The sequence below is a fragment of the Myotis myotis genome, unplaced genomic scaffold (assembly GCF_014108235.1).
Source record: "Myotis myotis isolate mMyoMyo1 unplaced genomic scaffold, mMyoMyo1.p scaffold_m19_p_7, whole genome shotgun sequence".
NCBI lineage: Eukaryota > Metazoa > Chordata > Mammalia > Chiroptera > Vespertilionidae > Myotis > Myotis myotis.
In genome coordinates this window covers 56,278,573-56,302,215 of record NW_023416379.1, presented here as the reverse complement: position 1 = coordinate 56,302,215, position 23,643 = coordinate 56,278,573, and the positions used below count along the sequence as shown (strand labels likewise).

Below are 23,643 nucleotides of genomic sequence, written 5' to 3'. Positions count from 1 at the left end.
AGTTTGCCGACCACGGGTATAAGCTAACAGCAGCCCTGCCTCTTAAACCCTAGATCAGCGGTTCTCAACCTGTGGGTTGCAATCCCTTTGGGGGTCGAACGACCCTTTCACAGGGGTCGCCTAAATACATCCTGCATATCAGATATTTACAATTTATAACAGTAGCAAAATTACAGTTATGAAGTAGCAACGAAAATAATTTTGTGGTTGGGGGTCACCACAACATGAGGAATGTATTAAAGGGTTGCGGCATTAGGAAGGTTGAGAACCACTGCCCTAGATCAAGCATGTCAAACTCACGGGCTGCCTACCTCGTTTATTTGGCCTGTGTTAGCCTTTAAGTTTGACGTGCTTGTCCTAGGCCAGTGGTTGGCAAACTGGCCCCTTGAGTGTGGTTCTTCCACAAAATACCACGTGCAGGTGCGCACGTACAGTGTGATTGAAACTTCGTGGCCCATGCCACGGGGCCAAAGAGCTGCATGTGGCTCACAAGCCGCGGTTTGCCGACCACTGCCCTAGGTTATCTCACAGCAACAAAAAAAGAGCAGGAAGTATGAATAAATACAGCATTCATGACATTCACAGCCACAGAAGCTTCTTCTGAGCAGTCCTAAGAGTTACGTGTTTATGTGAAATGATGCACAACTGGTAGTCATCTCCTAAAGGCAGAAGTGTCCTAGCATGCCCATGTTTATGGATTCAGCTTTTTCACTTAGTATGTGAAAGCTGGATGTAGTAACATCCCAAAGACCTGAAATATCTTCCTAAGTAGGTGCTCATGCTCCATCTGCTCACTATGGTTAGTATTGGTCGATAACTCAAGGTTCTCCTTCTCTGGAGAAATGCCTCAGGTAAACAGCAACTCCTCCCCTTGGTCCAGAGCAGTGGTGGCCAACCAGTGGTCCATGAGGTCTGAAAGGTTGGCGACCGCTGGTCCAGAGGATAGCCCTCAACCGCTTCCTGGGCTCCTCATGGCCAGTGACAGACTTGCTTGGGATACAAAAGGCTGCCCTCTCTTGCTTCAATGGGGACCAACTATGTGGTGCAACCTGTTCTCCCAAGCTTCCTGGCGAGAGCAGAATGAAGGCACTCTCAGCTGAGAACACACTCTTACTTACCTTCCCTCCCCCTGCCCATCCCTCATCTTGCTTCTCTTGCTCCTTTTCTCCTGAGTTATCCCTAGGAATCACCTCCACAAAGACCTCCATCTGAGACTCTACTTGTATGGAACCTGATCTAGGACAGTAAGTGATATTGTATGATTTTTGTTTTGCATTATTATGAAAGGCATTATTACTACTATCATTACATAAGCATCTCAGGCTTCATGATCGATCAAGAGGAATATTATATGTTCAGTTTTCTGAAGGTGATCCCAAACTCAAATATAAATATGCTGAATACTTATAGTATGTATTTCTCATCTAATACCAAAAGAAAAATCTGTTAAATATTCAAAATATCTAAGTTATGAAACTGTAAATCAGTGTATAAAAGTTTTTCATTTCTAAGTATAACTAAATGTATTTTTTAATATAACAATAAAGTGCTTAGAAGTAATATAAGTATTTTATTTTAAGAACTTAAAAGGGACTTACTTTAAGGAAGCTAACTCACTGAATAAACTCTGGTTTTCCTTGAACATTCGTTCCTCATTTTTCTTGTTTTGTTCTTGGAGATCTTTCACTTGATTATACAATCTTTCATTTTCCTTTTTATAAATAGAAAATTACATTTTAGTTGAAAGTAGTACTTACATAAGTATATGCTCATAACAGATACACTTTAACCATTTTTAAGGTTTTAAAAAATTTCTTCAGTTTTTGAGTAAGCAAAATCTTTTAAAAATTCTTTATTATCATAGAAGGATAATCTATCTGAAAACAGTTCTTTCCAAAATGCTTATTTTTTTAAAAAAAGTTGCAGTGATTCCCAAAGCCAAAGCGCCTAAGGTCAGAATGAGATACTGCATTTCACAAGAGTAAATGGGTGAGTGACTGCAGGAATAATCGCATTCCAATACTGGGTTCCAGAGGAAAGTACATAAATATATAGGAACATAAATTTTGTGTTATCATTGTGGGAGGGGATGGTTGGCAAACTTTTAGGTCTGTGAAATCCTCCTAAAAACCCATGCTCTGTACAGCAAGATCAGAATGGCAGGCCAAGCGTTCAGAAACGTCTTATTCAAGGGTAATATGTCCTACAAAATCAGTCCTATTTTGCTCAGCTGGTGTGGCTCAGTGGTTGAACATTAACCTATGAACCAGGAGGTCATGGTCCGATTCCTGTCAGGGTACATGCCCGGGTTGCAGGCTCAATCCCCAGCGGGAGGCATGCAGGAGGCAGCCAATCAATGATTCTCTCTCATCAATGATGTTTCTATCCTCTCTCCCTCTCCTTTCCTCTCTTTGAATCAATAAAAATATATTAAAAATCAAACTTATTTCATTTATAGTAACTGTTGTACTCTCCGATGTGGTAATGTTTTTTTGGGATGTCCCTGGATGATAATGCTTGTTATTGGTAGGCTCAATGTTTAAGTTATGGTTGTAAAAAGAGAAAATGGTAGTAAGATAGAAGGAGAAGGGGAGGGAAGAGACTAAGATGAAATCTCATGCTGGAGATTACTAAACCTATCCTGGTTGACTGTCAGGTCAACATCACCAAGATTCCATCACATATCATGGATATTTGCCTTCTGTAGGACACATTTTCTCTCATTTAATTCAAAATTTTTTCACTCTCAACTGATTCACATTTTTCAATTGAATAAACTATTCAATATTATCTACTGAAAAGCTTTATAGAAAATAGGAAAGTTTTTAAGGAACATGACTATTAAAAATAATGACAGGCAACATTCATTGATTGGTTAGTCTGTGCCAGGCACTAAGAGGTTAGTTTGTGCTGTTTTAATTTTATAGCTGCCTTATGAGACAGGTACTATTATCATCATCCCCATTTCATAGATGAGAAAATTGGGTTAGAGAAGTAAAGTCATTTGTCCAAGACTGCACAGCAGATGGTAGAGCTAAGTCTAAAACCAGGTTCTTCGAATTTAGAACCTGTGCTCTTAACCACTCTAATTCTGTCCATGAGAAATGGGCAGACTAGTCAAATTATCACTACCTCATATTTGCCAGAATTCCCATTACCTGTTAAATGAGCACACACACATTTTAATATTCCTTGTTTTTATAATCAGAGGATCACAAGAACAACCTCACTATGTGCCGAAGAACCACCATACCTGTTGGTATCCTTGAAGAAGTGTCTCTTGTTCTTGTATTTCTTTTTGGATTTGCTTCAATTTTTCTTCAGTGACAGGATCAGTTGTTTCTCCAACATGTAACCACCTTTGTTTTTTGTTTGTTTCTCCAAAGCTGTTTACCTTGAGAAAATGCGGAAATTGTTTTATTTGGGGAAAGAAATGATGAAGTGAGAAGTGAGGAAGGAAGGAATAACAGTTTTATAACCACGGTGGAATAAACATAACACCAACTACAGTTAAACCATTAGTATCGTTTTGTGCTAATGGTTCTGAAATGGAAGTAACTCAGAAATGCTACAGAGTGCCATTCTCTTCATTCTGACCTTCTAGAGCAGTTCCTTCTGAACTGTCTTCTTTGAAGGTCACAGTGAACTAAGGCAGCGGTCGCCAACCGGTGGTCCGTGAGGTCTGAAAGGTTGGCAACCGCTGAACTAAGGGATTTAGTTTAAAAAGGACTGCTAAAAGAAGAAAAATATCAGAATGAGCTAGTATATGTATTTTGATTCCCCCGCAATGGAGTTGGAATTAGACTCTTGTGTAAATCAGCACTCTCAGGAACTATGCTCATGTTTTATACAGCAAATACATCAAGCAAACAGCCCGAGGGAACAAAAGGTGCCAATGCATTTAGCAGAGAGTACAAGTTCTTTTTTAATCAATAAAAAAGAATAGAACAATGTGTCTAGTACCTTGGTTTGAAGAATATAATTGTCCTGACTCAATTTGAAGAGTTCCTTTTCCTGTTGCCTTTTTAGTTCTTCCATCTTATTTTCTAACTCTCTCTCTTTTTCTGAGAATGTGACTTTAATTTGCTCAATTACGGCTTGTGCACCCCTCCATTTTTCCTCTGCTTCTTGAACTCTTTTAAACAAAATTAATTCTGTATCCATGTTCCCATCACGGTATCCTGAAGAATCCTTTTAAATAAAAGCATTACTTTGTTATAGATTTACATATAAGATTCAAAGACAGGTGATTTGAAAAAAAAAAAAAAACCCACAAAGAATAAAATGACAAGGTTAATAATGTTCTGCTAAATAAGAAAAGCAATACCTGTTCAATAAGTGAACACTTGAAGCAAAAGAAGTTTCATATATTTAATTACTTATAATTTGGTTTTAATGTGATTTTAGAACATAAAGACACAATGAATATTGTTTTGAAATTTAATACCTACATTTTGAAAATGAATACAGGAACCAGTTTCTGTAGCGTCTTCAGACTTCTTAGGAGTAGCCAGGCAACTTTCAGTTTTGGGAGCTGGTTTACCCAATGCAGCAGGCTTGAGTTTTGTTTCAGATAAGATTTCTAAATATTGAAGACAGTAGATAAAAACACCACAAATGCAAACAATGTTGAATGTGTAATCCAAAAACAATGGATTATGAAAATTCAGTCAAATTGAACAATTACATAACAATAAGATAAATGAGGATCTTAAAAAGGCTGATGTATAAAACACTAAACTCAGAACTGTTGTCCATAATCAACATTCTACTCAATTTGACACAGAAGGTTAATGGACCTAGGATTCATGTCACATGACAAATGGAGCTAAATAAATGTGAGAATGTGGATTGGGATAATACAAGTTTTGCTACTTTTGAATAAAATTTTTTTTTTTAAAGTTCACAGCACTAAGTAAGAATATCTAAACAATTAAGCAAAGAGCGGCTAATAACTTTATGAAACACTTTAGTTGAAATTAAGTGTGCTTTCAAAACATACTTTTTATAAGTAGTGTGTATCAACATATTATAGTATCAGTGAAATAATATAAATTGCATGGAAACTTTATAACAGCTAGTCAAAACTGATTTTAAAAGATACAATACTGCTCTAATACCCTGATAATATATATTCAATTAGAAAAAATGTGATGACTGTATAATCTGGTCAAATTTTCAGCTTGTAAGATACCTTGTAAACCCCAAACAGTAGAAATAATTCTAAAGCCAATAAATTCAGTTAATAATAAAAAAATTAGGGGAAATACCTACAAGAGATCTTGAGGTCCATATTCAAATACTACAAGTTGTGAGCTGATACTCAGGTAAACATTACCTGATTGCAAAGCAGTGATTTTCAACCTTTATCATCTCATGGCACACAAACTAAATTTCTGTGCACACACACAAATATGTTTTTTGCCTATCTGACACAAATAAGTATATTTTGACTGACACTGGGTAGCTATTATTGTGTTGGCTGTTGTCATTTTTTAATTTGACAATCTAAGGGACAAGAGGTCAGTGGCCCCTGATAAATATGTATTACAAATTTTGAAATTCTTACGGCATAGTGGTTGAAAATTGCTGCCTTCTCTAAGAATGAAGAATTTGAAATTTATATCTTCAAGATGCTAAATTTTTAAGTCTAAAGTTTACTTTTCCATTAAAAGTGAAATACATGGTTATTAAAGATGTGAAAAATAAAGAAAAGTCTAAAGAAGAAACAAGTTACCAATAGTACCTCACCCAAAGATTTCAATCTTTTTTCCAGGCATACAGAGATTTCCTTACAGAACAGTAATCATGTTTAACTGGACTGTTTGATTTAGGTTTTCTGGAGAAATTTCTTAAAGCATTTAGTAAAAAATGGTTTGATTCATTAGAAAAGTAGACATTAATCCTTCCAAATCACTGAAGGCTCATTAATGTGGCAAATGAATAGGTTGTGGTTTGCTGGCATGGTGATTCTCCCTAGGACAGGGCAGCCAAGAGTGACAGGTGGATCTTGTTCAAGCTGTAGTCAGTCATTGCTTTTACACCAGAATTCTCCCTAAGTTCTTAATTTTGATTTCACTAAGTAATTATTCTCCAATGATATGCAGACAGTATTTTCTCTCTTTATACATAAAATAAAAGTATCTAGATATAAAATTCAAGCATGAAAACAATTTGGAACCCATGAGCCCTTCTTGAAAAAAAAATAATGATTACGAAAATTCAGTCAAATAAGAAACCAATCAAAATAATTCCAAAATGGAGAAGCTATGGCTGGTGAAAAGCATTCAATCTCTTTAAGAATCAAAACCAAGATCTAAATTTAAAAGCTGAGGGAAATTATAGATGTAGGAGAGAATAAATATATCTTCAACAAGAAAAATTAAACCAACAAAAAAATGGGTACGAGGGTGTGAATGGGGGATGTTAAGAGTTACACTTTATAGAAGGGAAAACTAGTAATGTATAAAATTTAAAAATGCAGTTAAAAAGAACACAGTTTCGACAACCTTTGAGGGGTTTGCATAACCTATTTTCTTAAAGCAGTGGTTTTCAACCTTCTGGCCCTTTAAATACAGTTCCTCATGTTGTGACCCAACCATAAAGTTATTTTCGTTGCTACTTTGTAACTGTAATGTTGCTACTGTTATGCATTGTAATGTAAATATCTGATATGCAGGATGGTTTTAGGCGACCCCTGTGAAAGGGTCGTTCGACCGCCAAAGGGGTCGCGACCCACAGGTTGAGAACCGCTGTCTTAAAGGGATCTTCCAGGATATAGTATTTCTTAGAATGAAGTTTTTTTTTCTTTTTATAGATTTAAGTAAAACCAAATCTAATATTTTATTTAAAAAGAACTTGTAAAGTGTGATCTTATTTTTATAAAATGTTTTGTCCATTTATCCATAAGTCTGCCTCTCTCCTGCCTTCCAACTATTCAAGCTTGCTTCTATCTCTGTAAGTACATACATAGTGAGAAGCATGGGCCAGTTGTTTCTGACTAAATTACTGCTTTCTTCTTTTTACTTTTCTGTATTTTTTACTTAAATAATGAACAACTATTCCTTTCATGAAGACAGAAGAGTCTTTGATGCATAAAAACATTTAAATATGGGAATTCCTTGGAGATATTGTGGGTTTGGCTCCAGACCACTGTAATAAAGCGAGTATTAAAACAAAGTGAGTTGTAATCTGTGTGTTGTGGAGGGTCTTGCCCTCCATCTGTAAAAAACATACCTCCTGTGAAGCTCAATAAAGCAAAGCGCAATAAAACGAGATATGCCTGTACAAAGTGGTCCTGAAATGGATAGTTGTAAGGAAAGGCAGGGGAAGATACTTTAAGCTAGAAATGATTTTTCCAATGAGGACAGTTCTCTGACAACTATCACCATATTACAATGATGAAATCAGTCACTTACTTAATTTAACAACAAAGAAAATGTCAAAATGTTTCCGGCTCTATTATTGTTCTACCTTTCCCACTGGAGTCTAAAGGCAGCAGAAATATTGGTGTGACCTGAACATTTCTCTTTATTTTAATAGTTGCATGGGCTCCAAGTTAAAAATTACCCTTTCCAACTGTCAATATAAAAGACTACATTAGGAAATAAAGAAGCATTATGATGTATAAAATATGCAATATGTGATAAATAAAACATCCTGCCTCTCCAAGTCTATACTGAACTAATGTCGAGACAATCTATCAACCTTTATTTGTAGGTAGCCATTCGCATTTTGAATTTATAGCTCTGGTAAACACTGACTATTACAGAGTCAACCAGATCAGGAGGTTTGACTTTCCTATCTTATAGTCACATCCCATATTTTCTGGGTATCATTCAGGAAAACCCAGAAGTAATGATGAAAAACCTTCTATAAATTCAATCTTTCAGAAATGGAATGTGTATCTTAAAGTTAATTCTTTCCTATGAATAAGGAAAGTTCATAGAAGGGAACAGGAAAAGTAAAGAACAAGGAAGGTAAAATAATACACTACCGGTGACCCTTGAACAATTCAGGGGTGAGAGGTGCCAACCTTCTATGCAGTCGAAAATTCACATGACTTTACTCCCCAAAAGCTTAAGTACAAGTAGACTATTACTGACTGGAAGCCTTACTGATAACATAAACAATTAACACATATTTTTTATGTTATATATAATACATACTGTATTCTTACAATAAACTATAGAGAAGAAAATGTTATTAAGAAAATCATAATGGCCCTAGCCGGTTTGGCCAGTGGATAGAGTGTCGGCCTGTGAACTAAAAGGTCCCAGGTTCGATTCCGGTCAAGGGCACATGCCCGGGTTGTGGGCTCGATCCCCAGTTGGGTACTTGCAAGAGGCAGCCAATCAATGATTCTCTCTCATCAATGTTTCTATCTCCTCTCCCTCTTCCTTCCTCTCTGAAATCAATAAAAATATATGTATATTTTTTTAAAAAATCATAAGGAAAATACATTTACAGTGAAAAAATTTCACATGTAAGTGGACCTGCGAAGTTCACACTCACATTCAAGGGTCAACTGTATAAACACAGAACTTTATTATGAAAAGAGTATATGATGATTACCTTTTTTCCTGGCTTGATTTGAGGTGAGCATGGATCTCAAGTTTTTGCTTTTCATCATGTCCTTTGAAGTTTTCTTTTCAAGAGTAGAAGTCTTGCATGGTGAACTGGGTTTTCCATAGCCCGAGCTCCTAACTGACGCGTATACACCACTCTGGGGTTTTCTTTTAGCTAAAGGAGGTGCACTTCTGGCCTTCTTGTATGGTACCTCTTTACCAATTACAGCCCCTTCTCCAGAACTGAGTTGAGGTCTAAAAGTCTGCATATAACAAGTACAAATTCTTTAGTACTTAAATGAATTTCAACTATAGTTGAAAATGAAGAGTTAACAGATGGCAAAATCATAGTGATTACTAAATAACATAGTTTGCTGAAGGCAAACCACTATATTAAAATTCCCTAAGTCCAGGTCATCAGAATTTTAGTATTTTGCAGCACATCTTTAAAGTTGGGAGTAAAACAAAGCAAAATAATACGAAATAAGCCTGCCAGAAAGCAATATGTGTAATTATGAGAATTAACACAGAGGGGGATGAGAAGAAGATATTTTGAAATGGCAAATTTTATTTACTTTTTCCTCCAGATTTCTCAAGATAAAAAAAAAAAATTTAATACACTGCCTAATTCTACACACAAAATGGGAGATAGTTTATGATAAACACATAATTCCAAATTACAAAATAAAATACTGGGATCATGAAACTGTAAATCAGAGTAAATCAAGGACACAGGAAAAAGGAACAATGATATACAAGTTTCTCAAAGGTTTCTGATAGCATTGATATGAAATGCCAACTTAACCTACTTTTGCAGAACAGACTACTGGAAAGATTGAATGAAAAGCACTAAAATGATGAATAAACTTTATTTTATTATGCTACTCAAATACTGAACTATGCTTACTAAAAAAAAAAAAAAAAAAAAAAAACAAACAAAAAAAACACACAAAAAATTAATCAAAGGATGGCCTTTAAAAGAAAGCTAATGCCTTAGAGGTACTTTGAATTTGGGGACTGCAGGCTGTTGTAATAAATATTGCTCACAAATATCCAGGATCTATGTGGAGGTTGGTAAGTAATCAATCCCACAAACTTAATAAGTACTTATGTATCAAGAACACTTATATAATTTTATATAACTTCATTTATCAATATGTCAAATTAATTTAAATTATAAACACTTACTTTCTTTATTTTGTCTTCCTGAGGTAACACTGAAGGAGCAACAGATATTTTTTTCCGCAAAATGTCAAGGTACATTTTATCTATACATTCTTCTGTAGTATTTACTCTTGGGCAGCAATTTTCTATACTTTCATTTGTTGTCTTTTGTAAAACCACATTCTCTTCATTTTTGTTAAATAATTGGTTCACATTTTGTGGCTCTTGAGACACATTTGGCTTCATCTTAAAGGGTAAGGGACTTATGACTTCAGTTTCTTTACTGTCAGCCTGTTTTTTATAGCTGTAAAACAAAACAGGACACAGAGCACACATACTCTATGACTCCTCAAATATCAGTTTTATTAATACACACACACTATTTATATATTTATATACACACACATTTAATATGCATAATTATTCAAATTAGATAATTAATATTAAATACATTATTTACAATTCTGGTCAATAGGGCATACTCACATAGTATCGTATAATAGTTTTGAATTTCAAATAATAATGTTAAGGCAGTATAAGGGAATACATGAATGACTCTGAGGCCTATTTCAAAGGAAAGCAAAGCCAAACAAGACTAAGATTGCTTTTGTATAAGAAAAAATAAAATATGAACTTTTTATAATATATCGTTTACCTATACCTTATAATTTCAACATGAATTTGTGGCAGAAAAAGCATTTTATATATGTCTAGAAGAAACTAAAGAAGTAATCATAATTTATGCCAATGAGATATAGAATATAAATATTTAAAGGCATACATTTCATCACAGTATAGGAAAATTTTTAAAGTAAAACAAAGTCACGAGGATTTTGAAATAAAGTCATTTCTGTGGTTTAAAACAGTTAAATGCAATCTGATATTTCAGACCATTAGATTTAAAAAATACGGAAAATATCCCTTGAAATTTCTAAATGTTGTTAAAGATCAGCATATTATGGGGACTCCAAGAATATGGATATTGTGAGCTTAGCTTCTGGCTGAGCAGCGCTCCCCCTGTGGGAGCACACTGACCACCAGGGGGCAGCTCCTGCGTTGAGCATTTGCACTCTGGTGGTCAGTGCACGTCATAGCAACCAGTCATTCCACTGTTTGGCCAATTTGCATATTATGCTTTTATAATATAGGACTAGAGGCCGGATGCACAAAATCTGTGCAAGGGGCTTGGCCCTTGCAATCGCGGCAGCTTGCCTCTCAGCCCTCACAGCCACGACGGCTTGCCTTGGCCTTCACAACCGCTGTGGCTGCCTCAGCCCTCCCAGCCCCAGCTTCACCTGGAAGGTCGTCCAGAAGGTCGTTCGGCTGTCTGGTCTAATTAGCATATTACACTTTTATTATTATAGACTAGAGGCCCGGTGCACAAAAATTTGTGCACTCAGGGGGGGTCCCTCAGCCCGGCCTATGCCCTCTTGCAGTGTGGGACCCCTCGGAGGATGACCACCGTCTGGCTTAGGGACTGCTAGCTCCTAACCCCTCTGCCTGCCTGCCTGATTACCCCTAACTGCCTCTGCCTGCGGTCCTGATTGCCCCTACCTTGCCCCCCTACTGGCCTGATCAACCCTAACTTGCTCCCCAGACAGCCTGATCACCCCTAACCACCTCTGTCTTGGCTCCAGGCCTAAGCCACAGTCTGGCCTCCCTCTGCAGGAGGTGACCTGGTGGATCAGGGGAAGGCGCTGCCCCCATTACCCCACTGCTGCAGCCACTGTCGGCCTGAGCCTGGGCCCTTCGCAGTCACCTGAGGCTTCCTGAGCCTCAGCCCTCACAGCCACTGCGGCTTTGTCCGGAAGGTCATCCAGAAGACGTCTGCCCTAATTAGCATATTACCCTTTTAATAGTATAGATGGTAGTTCTTCATTAAGAGCAGAATGATGGAAAATGGCCTAATTAAGGAAAATCCCCATTTGAAAGGTGTGTGTGCGTGCATACGTGCAGGGTTGGGGGTGGTGTCTTCAAAAGGTCTCTCCAGTGGATTTCAATTTGCTAATGATTACTGTATTTTCCTTTCTGAATGGGAGTACTTGTTGCAATTCACCATTATATATATCAATGGTAGGAGTGAGGCAGTTATAACTTGCCTTTTTAAATCACTGGTTATTAGACAATCAGGAGCCACATTCAAACTTGATGGAAAGGACTACACTTTACCTGGAAATCCTGGCCTTTTTGAGGGATACAGTCCTGAATGGGACTCTGAGCTGCCTGCTATGGGAGAGAGTTAAGTGGGTCTGTGTATGAAGAAGAGTGAAATAGAAATTTGGCTATTGGAAGGATATATTCTGGTTGATTCTGCCTAGATGCCTATCAAGCTCATTTATTTTTCTCTCTGGGTATACAAGCAAATCGCATTTCCCAGCCCTCTTGGATCTTGTTAGCTAAATATGCTAGGTCTTATCAATAGAATGTGAGCGAAAGCAGTGGAATACTTTTGTGTTGAGGCATAAAAGTATGCGACACCATTCTTTTTCTTTCCTTATCAACTGGTTGGATGAGGCCATGATAACTGTAAAACCATGTGTTTATGACAGAAGAGGCCTGAGTCCCTAAATGACTGTGTGTAGCAGAGTCCCACTCTGACCCCACTCCCACTGACACTCATGAGATTATGATGTGAGCGAGAAATAAACTCTGATGATGCTAAGCTAAAAAATTTCAAGGATTATCTGTTATAGCAACTAGGATTATGTACCCTAGAGTTTACTAAAGAATTTTTGGATATGTGTACTAAAGTTTATACTACTAACATTTCTACCATTATTATGCCTTTAAGGTAAATATACTTGTCTTTGACTTTTAAACACAAATGTAATAACCTATATTTTAGAATTCACATTACTAAAATGCCAACAAAGACACAAGATACAGAAAATCTCTTCAGTAACACTAACATATCCCCAAACGGTACTGGTGAGTAAGCACAATATGTCTTATAAAAATAAGTAGCACTGAAAATCAGTGGAAGAATACTAGACTTAGCATGCAAGTAGATGGGTTTTAGTGTAAGTTTCACTGTATCATTTTTGCTCAACTAGTATAAATGTAGAAACAAGGCCAAGAAATCACTGCAAGTGGATTTCCATTACAAGGGGCTCCAAATGTGTCTATTAAAACATGAATGAATGGATGACAGACTTTTCAGACATATTTCGTGGACATCACAGATCTGATCATGTAAGTGGTTAAACACGTGGACTTCCTGTGTATCCTTTAAGGCTTATTGTTCTTACTTGTGAAATGAAGATAATAATGGAATAAACTTCATGGAGTTGCTCTAAGATTAAATAAAATAGTGTATGTAAAGAATTTTGCATAGTACTTGGTCCACAGTGAATATATGACAAAAATGCTGGATGTTATTGTTATCATCATCATCATCATCATCATCATCATCATCATCCAGTTGTTGTGAGAGCTCCATGACTGAAGTGACTTTATTGTAGTCTCATCACTTGAATGATGGGGATTAAGGATGCCTGTCCTACTTCTTATAAAACCCCATGAGGCCCTAACCAGTTTGGCTTGGTGGATAGAGCGTTGGCCTGCGGACTGAAGGGTCCCAGGTTCGATTCTGGTCAAGGGCACATGCTCAGGTTGTGGCTCAATCCCCGGTGGGGGTCGTGCAGGAGGCAGCCAATCAATGATTCTCTCTCATCATTGATGTTTCTATCTCTCTCTCTCTTCTTTCCTCTCTGAAATCAATAAAAATATATTTAAAAAAAATTAAAACCACATGAGATAATGAATCTGACACTCTAAGTCAGTGGTTCTCAACCTTCTGGCCCTTTAAATACAGTTCCTCATGTTGTGACCCAACCATAAAATTATTTTCATTGCTACTTCATAACTGTAATATTGTTACTGTTATGAATCGTAATGTAAATATCTGATATGCAGGATGGTCTTAGGTGACCCCTGTGAAAGGGTCGTTCGACCACCAAAAGGGTCACGACCCACAGGTTGAGAACCACTGCAAGTGATACACAAATGCAAAGCTGTTTCATGATGAGGTTATTGTGATGTGCTATTCTGTATCAGAGCTGGAGCATTTTCTCCAAGTCCACTTCTCTTGTGCCCAAACTCATCCTCTGGAAGGATGACCAGTCCTAATTACAAAACTAACTGGCTTATAAACAAGAAAAATCTATAACTCATCCTATATAATAAAGAGGTAATATGCAAATTGACCCTCATGCCCTCACAAGCAGGCTGCGTGGGGTGACCAGGCTGGCAGGGGGGTTAGTGAGGGACAAACAAACGACTAAACAAGTAGGCTGCATGGGGCAACTAGGCCAGCAGGGGTGGGGGGGCAGTTAGGGGCGACCAGGACAGCAGAGGGGCGCAGTTGGGGGTGACGAGGCCAGCAGTGGGGGCAGTAAGAGACGACCAGGCCAGTGTGAGGGGGTGCATTTGGGGATGACCAGGCCGGCAGGGGGGGCAGTTAGGGGCAATCAGGCCGGCACACAGAGGCAGTGAGGGGTGATCAAGCTGGCAGGGAGGGGCAGTTAGGGGCAACCAGGTAGGCAAGTGAGCAGTTAGGAGCCAGCAGTATCGGACTGGAGAGGGTGCAGACTGGGCTGAGGGGAACCCCCACCCTGCACGAATTTCGTGCACCGGGCCTCTAGTATACAGAATAACATTCATTTTCCATCCCTTCATTCAAAATCAACTGTCCCTGAGCTATTTAAAGCTGAAGAGATTATATTTTTCAGTAAAAAGCTTTAAGACTACATAATGGCATTTATCTATTATTTTCTTATTTTAGCACTAGGAGAATTTTGATGACCTAATTGAGTAAAAAGAAGAGAGTAGTGGCTCATAGGTAGATACATCCAAGTTACACTTTAATCATTCACTAGGAATGATAATGTAGAACAAATGATTCCACAATTTTCCAGGGACAAAACAATAACCAATCAAATAACTTGCACAATCCAATGAAAAAAACACATACCTTATAGGTTGTAAATCCAAACCACTGATCCCAAAGGAATCTATTTTGATAGTTTTCATCAGCTCCTCTACTGTGGGCAGATCTAAGAGGGGAAAAAAGTTAAAATAGCAACCAAAAATGTTAGGTCATTTGCTTCATTTTATGTATCATACCAACAAAATTACTTTTTCTCTGATTGATATAGTTAACAAAATGACTCATACAAGAAACCCATTGTAAACTTCCTTGTACCAAGACAACTTCCGTTGATAGTTATTATTTGAAATATATATAACTATATATTTAATGCATAGGCATACAAGTCTCAAATATATGTATCTGGGTAGAGCCACAAACACTTTTATTTGCTAAATATGTATTTAGTTGACCCCTACTGTTCTCTATTTAAAAAATAACTTTAGTATATGTTCATGGAAAAGATTAAAAAATGTGAAAACAATTCAGTAATTTTGTAATTTGGTCAAAGCAGATTAGAAAGGAAACTGAAATTTTATCCCATGTTCAGCTCTAACTTTACAGTTAAATCACTGATTTCCAGATTTCATTTGAACAAACCCTTTAAATAAATCCAGAGATTGAGAAATAATCATTACAGCAAATTGTGTCTAAATTACACTAAATTGGAAACTGTTCAGAGAGGATCTTAAATAAGCTTTTACCAGATTCCGTAGTAGAAATGTTTTTGGAGGACTCTTCACTTTCTTGAGGATGACCTTTCTCTGAGTTCTTGACATTTTCCATGGCGGCAATCTCAATTCTTTGTTCATCAGAATTTCCCAAGGAATGGGCTATATGACAATAAGCCTGATGAAGAGCTTCAATATCACTATTGCTTTGTCCATAAGAAACACCTGTTAAAATGAATGTAATCTCCAGTATAATCCACAAAACATGAGAAATATGTAATACTAATGTCATCCCTTAATCTGTGAAGAATGGTGAACAAGGCATAGGACAACAATGACATTACAGAGTTACTAGTAAGTACAAAATTAGGTAATATATAGGTAATGGCCTACCAGTATAAATCACAGCAGGCTCAATAACTCTTCAGAAAGTTGAGATGTGTCCTGACATGGTAACTATAAAATCTGACTCCACTAGTTAACTGCCCTCTCTTCCCACTACCCTTAATTCAAAATAGTTGAATAAAACTATTCCTAAATTTCCTAAAGTGGTCCAATCATCTCAGGATTTTGTCTCTCCCTTATCAATACCACTCTTTTAGCTTTCCTGTGTCACCAAGCAGTAGTCTGCATTTCTTCAACTGAAATTCACTCTTCTAACTTTGCAATTACATGGGTGTTTGCAATTCAGTGTGTGCCAACTTCCTGCAAAAGCTGCTATAATGAAAAACAATTTCCTAATGGCCAAATCCGGTCATCTTTAGTTCTCAACTCCGTGAGACATCTGACACTGTCCTTTTCCTGGGATCTGTCCTGCATCCCTTCTCCTTGTTCATCCCATCACTTTAATGGCTACTTTTCCATCTTTTAAGGTAAAATTAGAGGCCCGATACACAAAAATTCATGTAAGAGTAGGCCTTCCTTCTCCCCCAACTGCAGGCACCAGGTTCCCTCCAGCACCTGGGACCCGGGATTCCCTCCTCCAGCCGCCGGCAGGCACCGCGACCCAGGTGGCTTTGCTCCAGCCCCGCCAGCAGGCACCCGGAACCTGGGCAGCTTCCCTCGGCCCTGGCTTCGTCCAGAAGGATGTCCGGAATGAAATCCGGTCGAATTAGCAAATAACCCCTTTTATTATTATAGATTACTAGAGGCCTGGTGCACAAAAATTTGTGCACTCGGGGGTGGGGGGTCCCTCAGCCCAGGCTGTGCCCTCTTGCAGTCTGGGACCACTTGGGGGATGACCACCTGCTGGCTTAGGCTCGCTCCCTGGGGGGACTGGGCCTAAGCTGGCAATCAGACATCCCTCTGGCAGCCCGGGAGCCCTTGGGGGATGTCCACTTGCCAGCAGGGACCAGGCCTAAGCTGCAGTCTGACATCCTTAGTGCTGCTGAGGAGGCGGGAGAGGTTCCCACCACCACTGCTGTGCTGGCAGCCATCAGCCTGGCTTGTGGCTGAGCAGAGCTCCCCCTGTGGGAGCACACTGACCACCAGGGGGCAGCTCCTGCATTGAGTGTCTGCCCCCTGGTGGTCAGTGTGTGTCATAGTGACCAGTCATTCCCAGTCTTTCTGCTGTTAGGGTCAGTTTGCATATTACCCTTTTATTATATAGGAAAGAGGCCTGGTGCACAGGTGGGGGCCAGCTGGTTTGCCCTGAAGGGTGTCCTGGATCAGGGTGGTGGTCCTGCTGGGGTGCCTGGCCAGCCTGGTGAGGGGCTGATGGCTGTTTGCAGGCTGGTCACACCCCCTTCAGGTTGGGGGTCCCCACTGGGGTGCCTGGCCAGTCTGGGTGAGGGGCTGATGGCTGTTTGCAGGCTGGTCATACCCCCTTTAGGGTGGGGGGTCCCCACTGGGGTGCCTGGCCAGTCTGGGCGAGGGGCTGAGTGCTGTTTTCAGGATGGCCAAGTCCCCTGGCAATGGAAGCTCCCAGCCTCTCCTTTTTTTTTTTTATTCTGGGATTTGTTTACCTTCTATAATTGAAACTTTGCTGCCTTCAGTGGAGCTCAGAGCCGGCTGCGGCAGGCGGGAAGCTTAGCTTCCTCCATCACTGGAGCAACCAAGCCTCCTGCTTGCTCCAACTCCATGGCTGCTGGCCGCCATCTTGGTTGGGTTAATTTGCATATAGTCGCTCTGATTGGCTGATGGGCATGGCTTAAGGTACAGTCAATTTGCATGTTTGTCTTTTATTAGATTAGATTATAGATGGCTCATCTCAGGGCTCTATCTTTAGCCTTCTTTTTCAAACTACCTTCCTTCTCTCCTTCCTTTATGCCTAACTTTCATCAAAACCCTTAGCTTCATCTATTACATATACGCTCATGATGCTCATATCTGTGTTATCCTTTTTTAAAAAAGGTTTTTTTGATTTTCAGAAAGAGAGAAAAGGAGAGGGAGAGAGAAACATCAATGTGAGAGTGAAACACTGATCAGCTGCCTCCTGCATTCCCTGACTGGGGATTGAGCCTGCAACACAGGCATGTAATCTGACTTGTAATCCAACTGGCAACCTTTTGGTGCACAGGATGACACCCAACCAACTGAGCCACACCAGCCAGTGCTGTCCCTATTTTTTTTACTGAATAAAGACATTTAGATTGTTCTGTAAGTAAGTCACATCTAACATATCCCCAACTGAATTTAATATATTCCCAAGTAAAATTTGTTTTGCTACCAGTATTTCCTATTTTAGCTAAGGGCATCACTAATCACCTAGTCATCTGAAATAGAACATGATGTCATTGTTCACTCTTCCTTCCTTGTTACCATTCTCCTCCTTCTCCCAACTGATAAATTCTGAAAAAAAGAATTCCAAGAACCTAATGAGAACAATGGTCTAATATTTCTATGAGTATTCTCTTACATTTTGTAACTTTCATTATTAACAGTGGAATTTTAAAAATTAGAGAAAAGAATAAGAATCATAGAAAAGTGGAAAAAGAGGAGAGACATGGGATGACCCACCTCCTTTTCTTTTGATACCCGTGATTAATTAATTAGTGCTTAAAAAAAAAAATACAACGGTATATGCAACCTCATCTTCCTCAATATAAACTTTAATTTGCATAGTATACAACTCTAAGGGGCTATTTTTAACTTTAAATGTAAGAGGCATCCAAATGCCACACAAAAGACTGTAAGAATGCCTTACTGTGGGTATCTTTCTAATGCTTCAGGTCACAACTGCTGTTCGGATGAAGCATGCCCCCAATAAGTAATAGATTTGCTTTAAGAAATTAAAAACAGCCCTAGCTGGCTTGGCTCAGTGAATCCTGCGAACTAAAGAGTCCTGGGTTCGATTCCAATCTAGGGCACATGCCTGGGTTGCAGGCTTCATCCCCAGTAGGGGACGTGCAGGAGGCAGCCGATCAATGATTCTCTCTCATCATTGATATTTCTCTCTCTCTCTCTCTCCCTCACCCTTCCTCTCTGAAATCAATAAAAATATATTTTTAAAAATTAAAAACAAAAAGGAGAGATACTTAGAGCAGAACTGTGAACAGTTAAGTGGCAAGAGGCAGAGATTTTTAAATAGGACTTGAGGAAAAAGATCTTGCCTGTTAAGTAAACCTAACTCTTCCCCTAACCATGTTACACTGAGTAGCATGACTGAAGGAGAAAATTAATCTTTATGAAGAAAGGAAAAAAGGCACAGGTGCTTCTTTTCTCCTCTACAAAAATATCCTGAGTAGTTAAGTATCTGCTGATATATGTAAAAGAAATGACCCCAATGGTAAGTAGCACGGCAGTACTGAATGCTTATACCTAATTTATCAGGTGGGAGGTGTCAGAAAGAAGTTCAAGGCTTTAAAGCAACAGTAGAGCAAACATGCAGAAAAACAAATGACCTAAAAGTTACAAATTAAAAGTAGAGGATAGAGAGGTATAAGGTGCTGCTCAGGAAACAGCAGGGAGGGATACTTTTCTCCTCTAACTTTACCCAAGTGATATTAAAATATCTGAGTCATACAAGTTAACTTTTTTCATGCCCTTTATGAAAAAAGGCATGACCAGTCTGCCTTTTACATTAAAAAGAGAGTATTCTATGTCGCTTATTTTAAATATTATTATTATTATATATTTTTACACAAAAAGCTTGTATTTTTCCACTTAAGAAAGTTGAGACAGGTTAAACGCTGAGTTACAGAGGCAAGCGTCAGATTGTGGAGCAATACTGTCACCTTGTGACTGCTCCGGTCATGCAGCCATAGCACAAAACGGTACTGCCTGAGGGACAAATGAAAACAAATGGAAGGCTAGAACTGGCCTGGTGTTAGGAAAAACTCATTTTTATAGATATCAACATTTTTTTCAATAAAGCACAAGAATTACATCAATGTTATTTTAAAAAGATGATCTTTGACAATGCTGCACCTAATCTGAGCCTGCTTAATCCTAAAAGAATCATGGTAAAAACAAACAAACAAAAACAGAAACTCCACTGATCTTTTCAGTTCTTAACCCAAGTTCAGATACTGATTTGAAGATTTCAAGTGTATTTCTGAAGTACCAGGTAAATTCAATATCTCACAGCTAATCCGATTTATACTATAATGCTTTCAGGTTCTTTATTATAACTTGTACTATTAACCAACAGTGGATATAAATTATAATAATGATAACAACCACTGAGTTGCTATTACTTGTTGAATCTTAACAATGTACTATGCAACATACGTTATTACAGCTGACCATCACAAGGCCTAATTTTAAAGAAAAACAGGCTTAGAAGCATTAATTGTCCAGTGTCAACCAGGAGATAATTGGCAAGGATGAGAATAAGAATCAAAGGGTACATGACAATAAAGTCATACTCTACTATATTTCAGAAACTGACTCATCAAAATATTTCAGAGACTAGAATACTTAAGAAATAATACCAAAGCCCTAACTGGTTTGGCTCAGTGGATAGAGTGTCAGCCTGCGGACTGAAGGGTCCCAGGTTTGATTCCAGTCAAGGGCATGCACCTTGGTTGCAGGCACATCCCCCACAGGGGGTGTGCAGGAGGCAGCTGATCGATGTTTCTCTCTCATCGATGTTTCTAACTCTCTATCCCTCTCCCTTTCTTACTGTAAAATATCAATAAAATATATTTTTAAAAAAGAGAAATAATACCAAAAAACTACAGCTTTATATAACTGCTTGGATCATCTCAAAAGAATTTTTACTTTTAGCAATACATTTTTTTTATTTTTGAGGTTTTTTTTTTAATAACCTACAGCAGTGGTTTTCATACTGTATTTTATAAAATCATGGTATTTCAGGGAAAATCATATGTTCCACAGATGTTTGGTTGAAATTTCATTTTTAAATGTGCTTTAAAACTTAAAAAATTGTACAGGAAGCTAATCTAAACACTCAAATGTGCCACTTATGTAACTGTAGTACTTTGAAGACCATCAGAGTCAGAACTTTGCCTCTTGCTTTGTTTTCATGCATATCTTAGAACAAAGTTTTTCTGGCCATACTGTACATACATGACCCTATAACAGTGATGGCGAACCTATGACACGCGTGTCAGAGGTGACGCGCGAACTCATTTTTTTGGTTGATTTTTGTTAAATGGCATTTAAATATATAAAATAAATATCAAAAATATAAATCTTTGTTTTACTATGGTTGCAAATATCAAAAAAATTTCTATATGTGACATGGCACCAGAGTTAAGTTAGGGTTTTTCAAAATGCTGACATGCCGAGCTCAAAAGTTTCGCCATCACTGCCCTATAATGTATCACTGATTAGAAAAACTATAGCTCTACACTGGTCTTTTAAAAGAATTCATGTCTTCTTACTGAAAACTCTGCAAGTGGATCTACTATCACAACACATAAGTGAAATGAACTTAAATAAACAGCAGTAAGACTGAGGAACATGCTTTTGTCATAGCAGAATACTCAGGTATTAACAAGTAAATGAGTAACTTGTCTTGATGGGAAAATTCTATTGTAGTTTTTGACTTTTATATATTTTAAAATGGAAATGGTTGAAACAAGTAAAATAGTGGTGACTCTTAACAGTGACTAGAAAAAAAGAAGTCTGAGTAGACTTTGTAGTTTGGGTCATGATCTGGTTGCTGATTACATGGGTGTTTCAGTATTTGAAAATTCATTAAGTTGCACTATTATGACACACTAGAGGCCCAGTGCACGAATTCATGCACCAGTGGGGTCCCTCAGCCTGCCCTGTGGGATCGGGCCAAAACTGGCTCTCTAACATTCCCCTGAGGGGTGCCGGATTGCGAGGGAATGCAGGCCAGGCCGCGGGACCCCACTGACGCATGACTGGGGCCGGGGAGGGACCGTGGGAGGGCTCCACGGCATGTCTGGCCCATCTCACTCAGTCCCAATTGGCTAGACCCCAGCAGCAAGCTAACCTACTGGACGGAGTGTCTGCTCCCTGGTGGTCAGTGTACATCATAGCGAGCGGTTGAGCAGCCTTAGCATATCATTAGCGTATTACGCTTTGATTGGTTGAATGGCCAACCAGTCAACAGGACACTTAGCATATTAGGCTTTTATTATATAGGATGTTATACTAGTAGGTATATTATACTTTCTTATAGATGTACTATATTTCTATTAAGGAAGAAAAGAATTAAAAATAAAATTCAAGTAGATATTTGGAGTTGGGTTAGTGATTTATCAATTCTATTGCTCTTGTTTTCCAAGTGTTTAGATTGGTTTACTTGACCATACTGGTCAACTGAGTCTTGAAAAGCAAGCTGATTAAAAAGTTCCCATTTGTAACTATTTATATAGTAAGTCAAGAATATTTTTGCATTATACAACAAAAACAAAATATACTAACATATTAAGTCTGATGGTGATATGAAAATATAACAAATATCTATAAACTTACGATTTCAAAAGTTTCAAAGGAGCATTTTGTTTTATCTTTACTTGTAAATGTTATAAATGTAAACATTTATGTTTATACTGACAAAATACCATTTTTATCTACATAGAGTATACATAAGATTTCATTTGGAGATAGATAGGATTCCACTGCTTTAAACAAGTTTACAAAGACAATGTCCTAAAGATCTTTCCAAACTTAAGTCTAGATGGTCCTAGGCATCTCAAAATTTTGGGATGTGATCCAGCTTTTTCCTACACAAAGGCAACTATAGAAAATCACAATAACACTGAAGTTTTATTTCTCCTATACATGGCAAATTTAACTGAATACCCTGGACAGGGACAAAAAAGTTAGTATTTACTCACTGTGCTACACATTGTATGAACAGCACTCACTTATTAATAAGCATTTACTTAAAAACATATTTTATTTGGCTGTCTAGCATTAGGTGTCACCATTAACAAGTTCAGATTACTGAAGTTGTTAAATATGGTAGAAAATATGAGATTTAAAATTTTATTGTCAATAGTAGAGGCTTGGTGCACGAATTCATGCATGGGTAGGGGTCCCTCGAACTGGCTGGTGATAGAGGCCTATCAGCAGGCCAGCCAGCCAGGGGAGAGGTAGACAGACCCTGGGAAGTTGTCCAGTTGGGGGGTGAGGGGCCAGGGAAGGTTGGCTGTGGGAGTGCCCTGACCACCAGGGGGCCGCTCCTGCATTGAGCGTCTGTCCCCTGGTGGTCGTGCACGTTATAGCGACTGGTCGACTGGTCGTTCTGGTCATTCGGTCGTAATGGTCACTTATGCTTTTATATATATAGACAGTTATTATATAGTTATTATGTATTATGTATAAATGAAGTCAATTAGTCATAAAATATTACACATTTAGAAAATACTGAGTTTTCAAACATTTTTACCTGTTCCTGTCATTTCATTGTCAGTTATTTCGGGCAGAACCTTTGGCATAGTAGTTGCTTTATCTTGTTCATCAAGGTTGACCTCTGCAACAGAATCGAATGAATCAAGCAGCACCACTGGAACAATATACAAAAAAAGTTATTAGGAAAATAAAGAAATTTGCATGGTGCCTTTAAGAAAGTATTTTAATCATAGGCAGTCCATATAAAAACAAAGATATTTACACATAAAGAATATATATAATCAGGTATCTATTATAAGCAAGCATGGTTTTCTCCTTATGTATAAAAGAGTAAGTTTACATTAACATACATACCTATGCTTACATACAGGCCTAATGTACATTTATATGAGGAAGGTAAAGGGCCTGAGAAAAATAAAATACCCCAACTTTGTTGAGGTATACCTGACACTTGACAATGTGATATATTTATACTTTATGAAATATTTACCGCAAGGAAGCAAATTAACATCCACCACCTTGAATAGCTATTTAGCTGTTATATGTGGTGAGAACACTTGAGATCTCCCCTCTTAGC

At 38.2% G+C, this 23,643-nt stretch overlaps 1 protein-coding gene across 10 annotated transcripts in view; it reads right to left on the bottom strand.

The window, feature by feature from the left end:
* Positions 1 to 23,643, bottom strand: part of CEP162 (centrosomal protein 162) — a 74,186-nt gene that overhangs the window by 31,038 nt on the left and 19,505 nt on the right. For 8 of the 10 annotated variants that reach the window (XR_004968835.1, XM_036317322.1, XM_036317325.1 and 5 more), the window contains 9 exons: positions 23,104 to 23,220; positions 15,363 to 15,554; positions 14,704 to 14,785; positions 9,756 to 10,035; positions 8,575 to 8,830; positions 4,452 to 4,582; positions 3,964 to 4,191; positions 3,254 to 3,394; positions 1,599 to 1,711 (listed from right to left, as the gene is read on the bottom strand). Coding sequence is in view for 9 of the 10 variants with exons in the window: in XM_036317322.1 (XP_036173215.1) it covers positions 1,599 to 1,711; positions 3,254 to 3,394; positions 3,964 to 4,191; positions 4,452 to 4,582; positions 8,575 to 8,830; positions 9,756 to 10,035; positions 14,704 to 14,785; positions 15,363 to 15,554; positions 23,104 to 23,220 (1,540 nt within the window). In the remaining variant the exon portion in view is untranslated. The remainder of the gene's footprint in view (positions 1 to 1,598; positions 1,712 to 3,253; positions 3,395 to 3,963; positions 4,192 to 4,451; positions 4,583 to 8,574; positions 8,831 to 9,755; positions 10,036 to 14,703; positions 14,786 to 15,362; positions 15,555 to 23,103; positions 23,221 to 23,643) is intronic. The other 2 variants (XM_036317324.1, XM_036317331.1) reach the window with 1 other exon arrangement.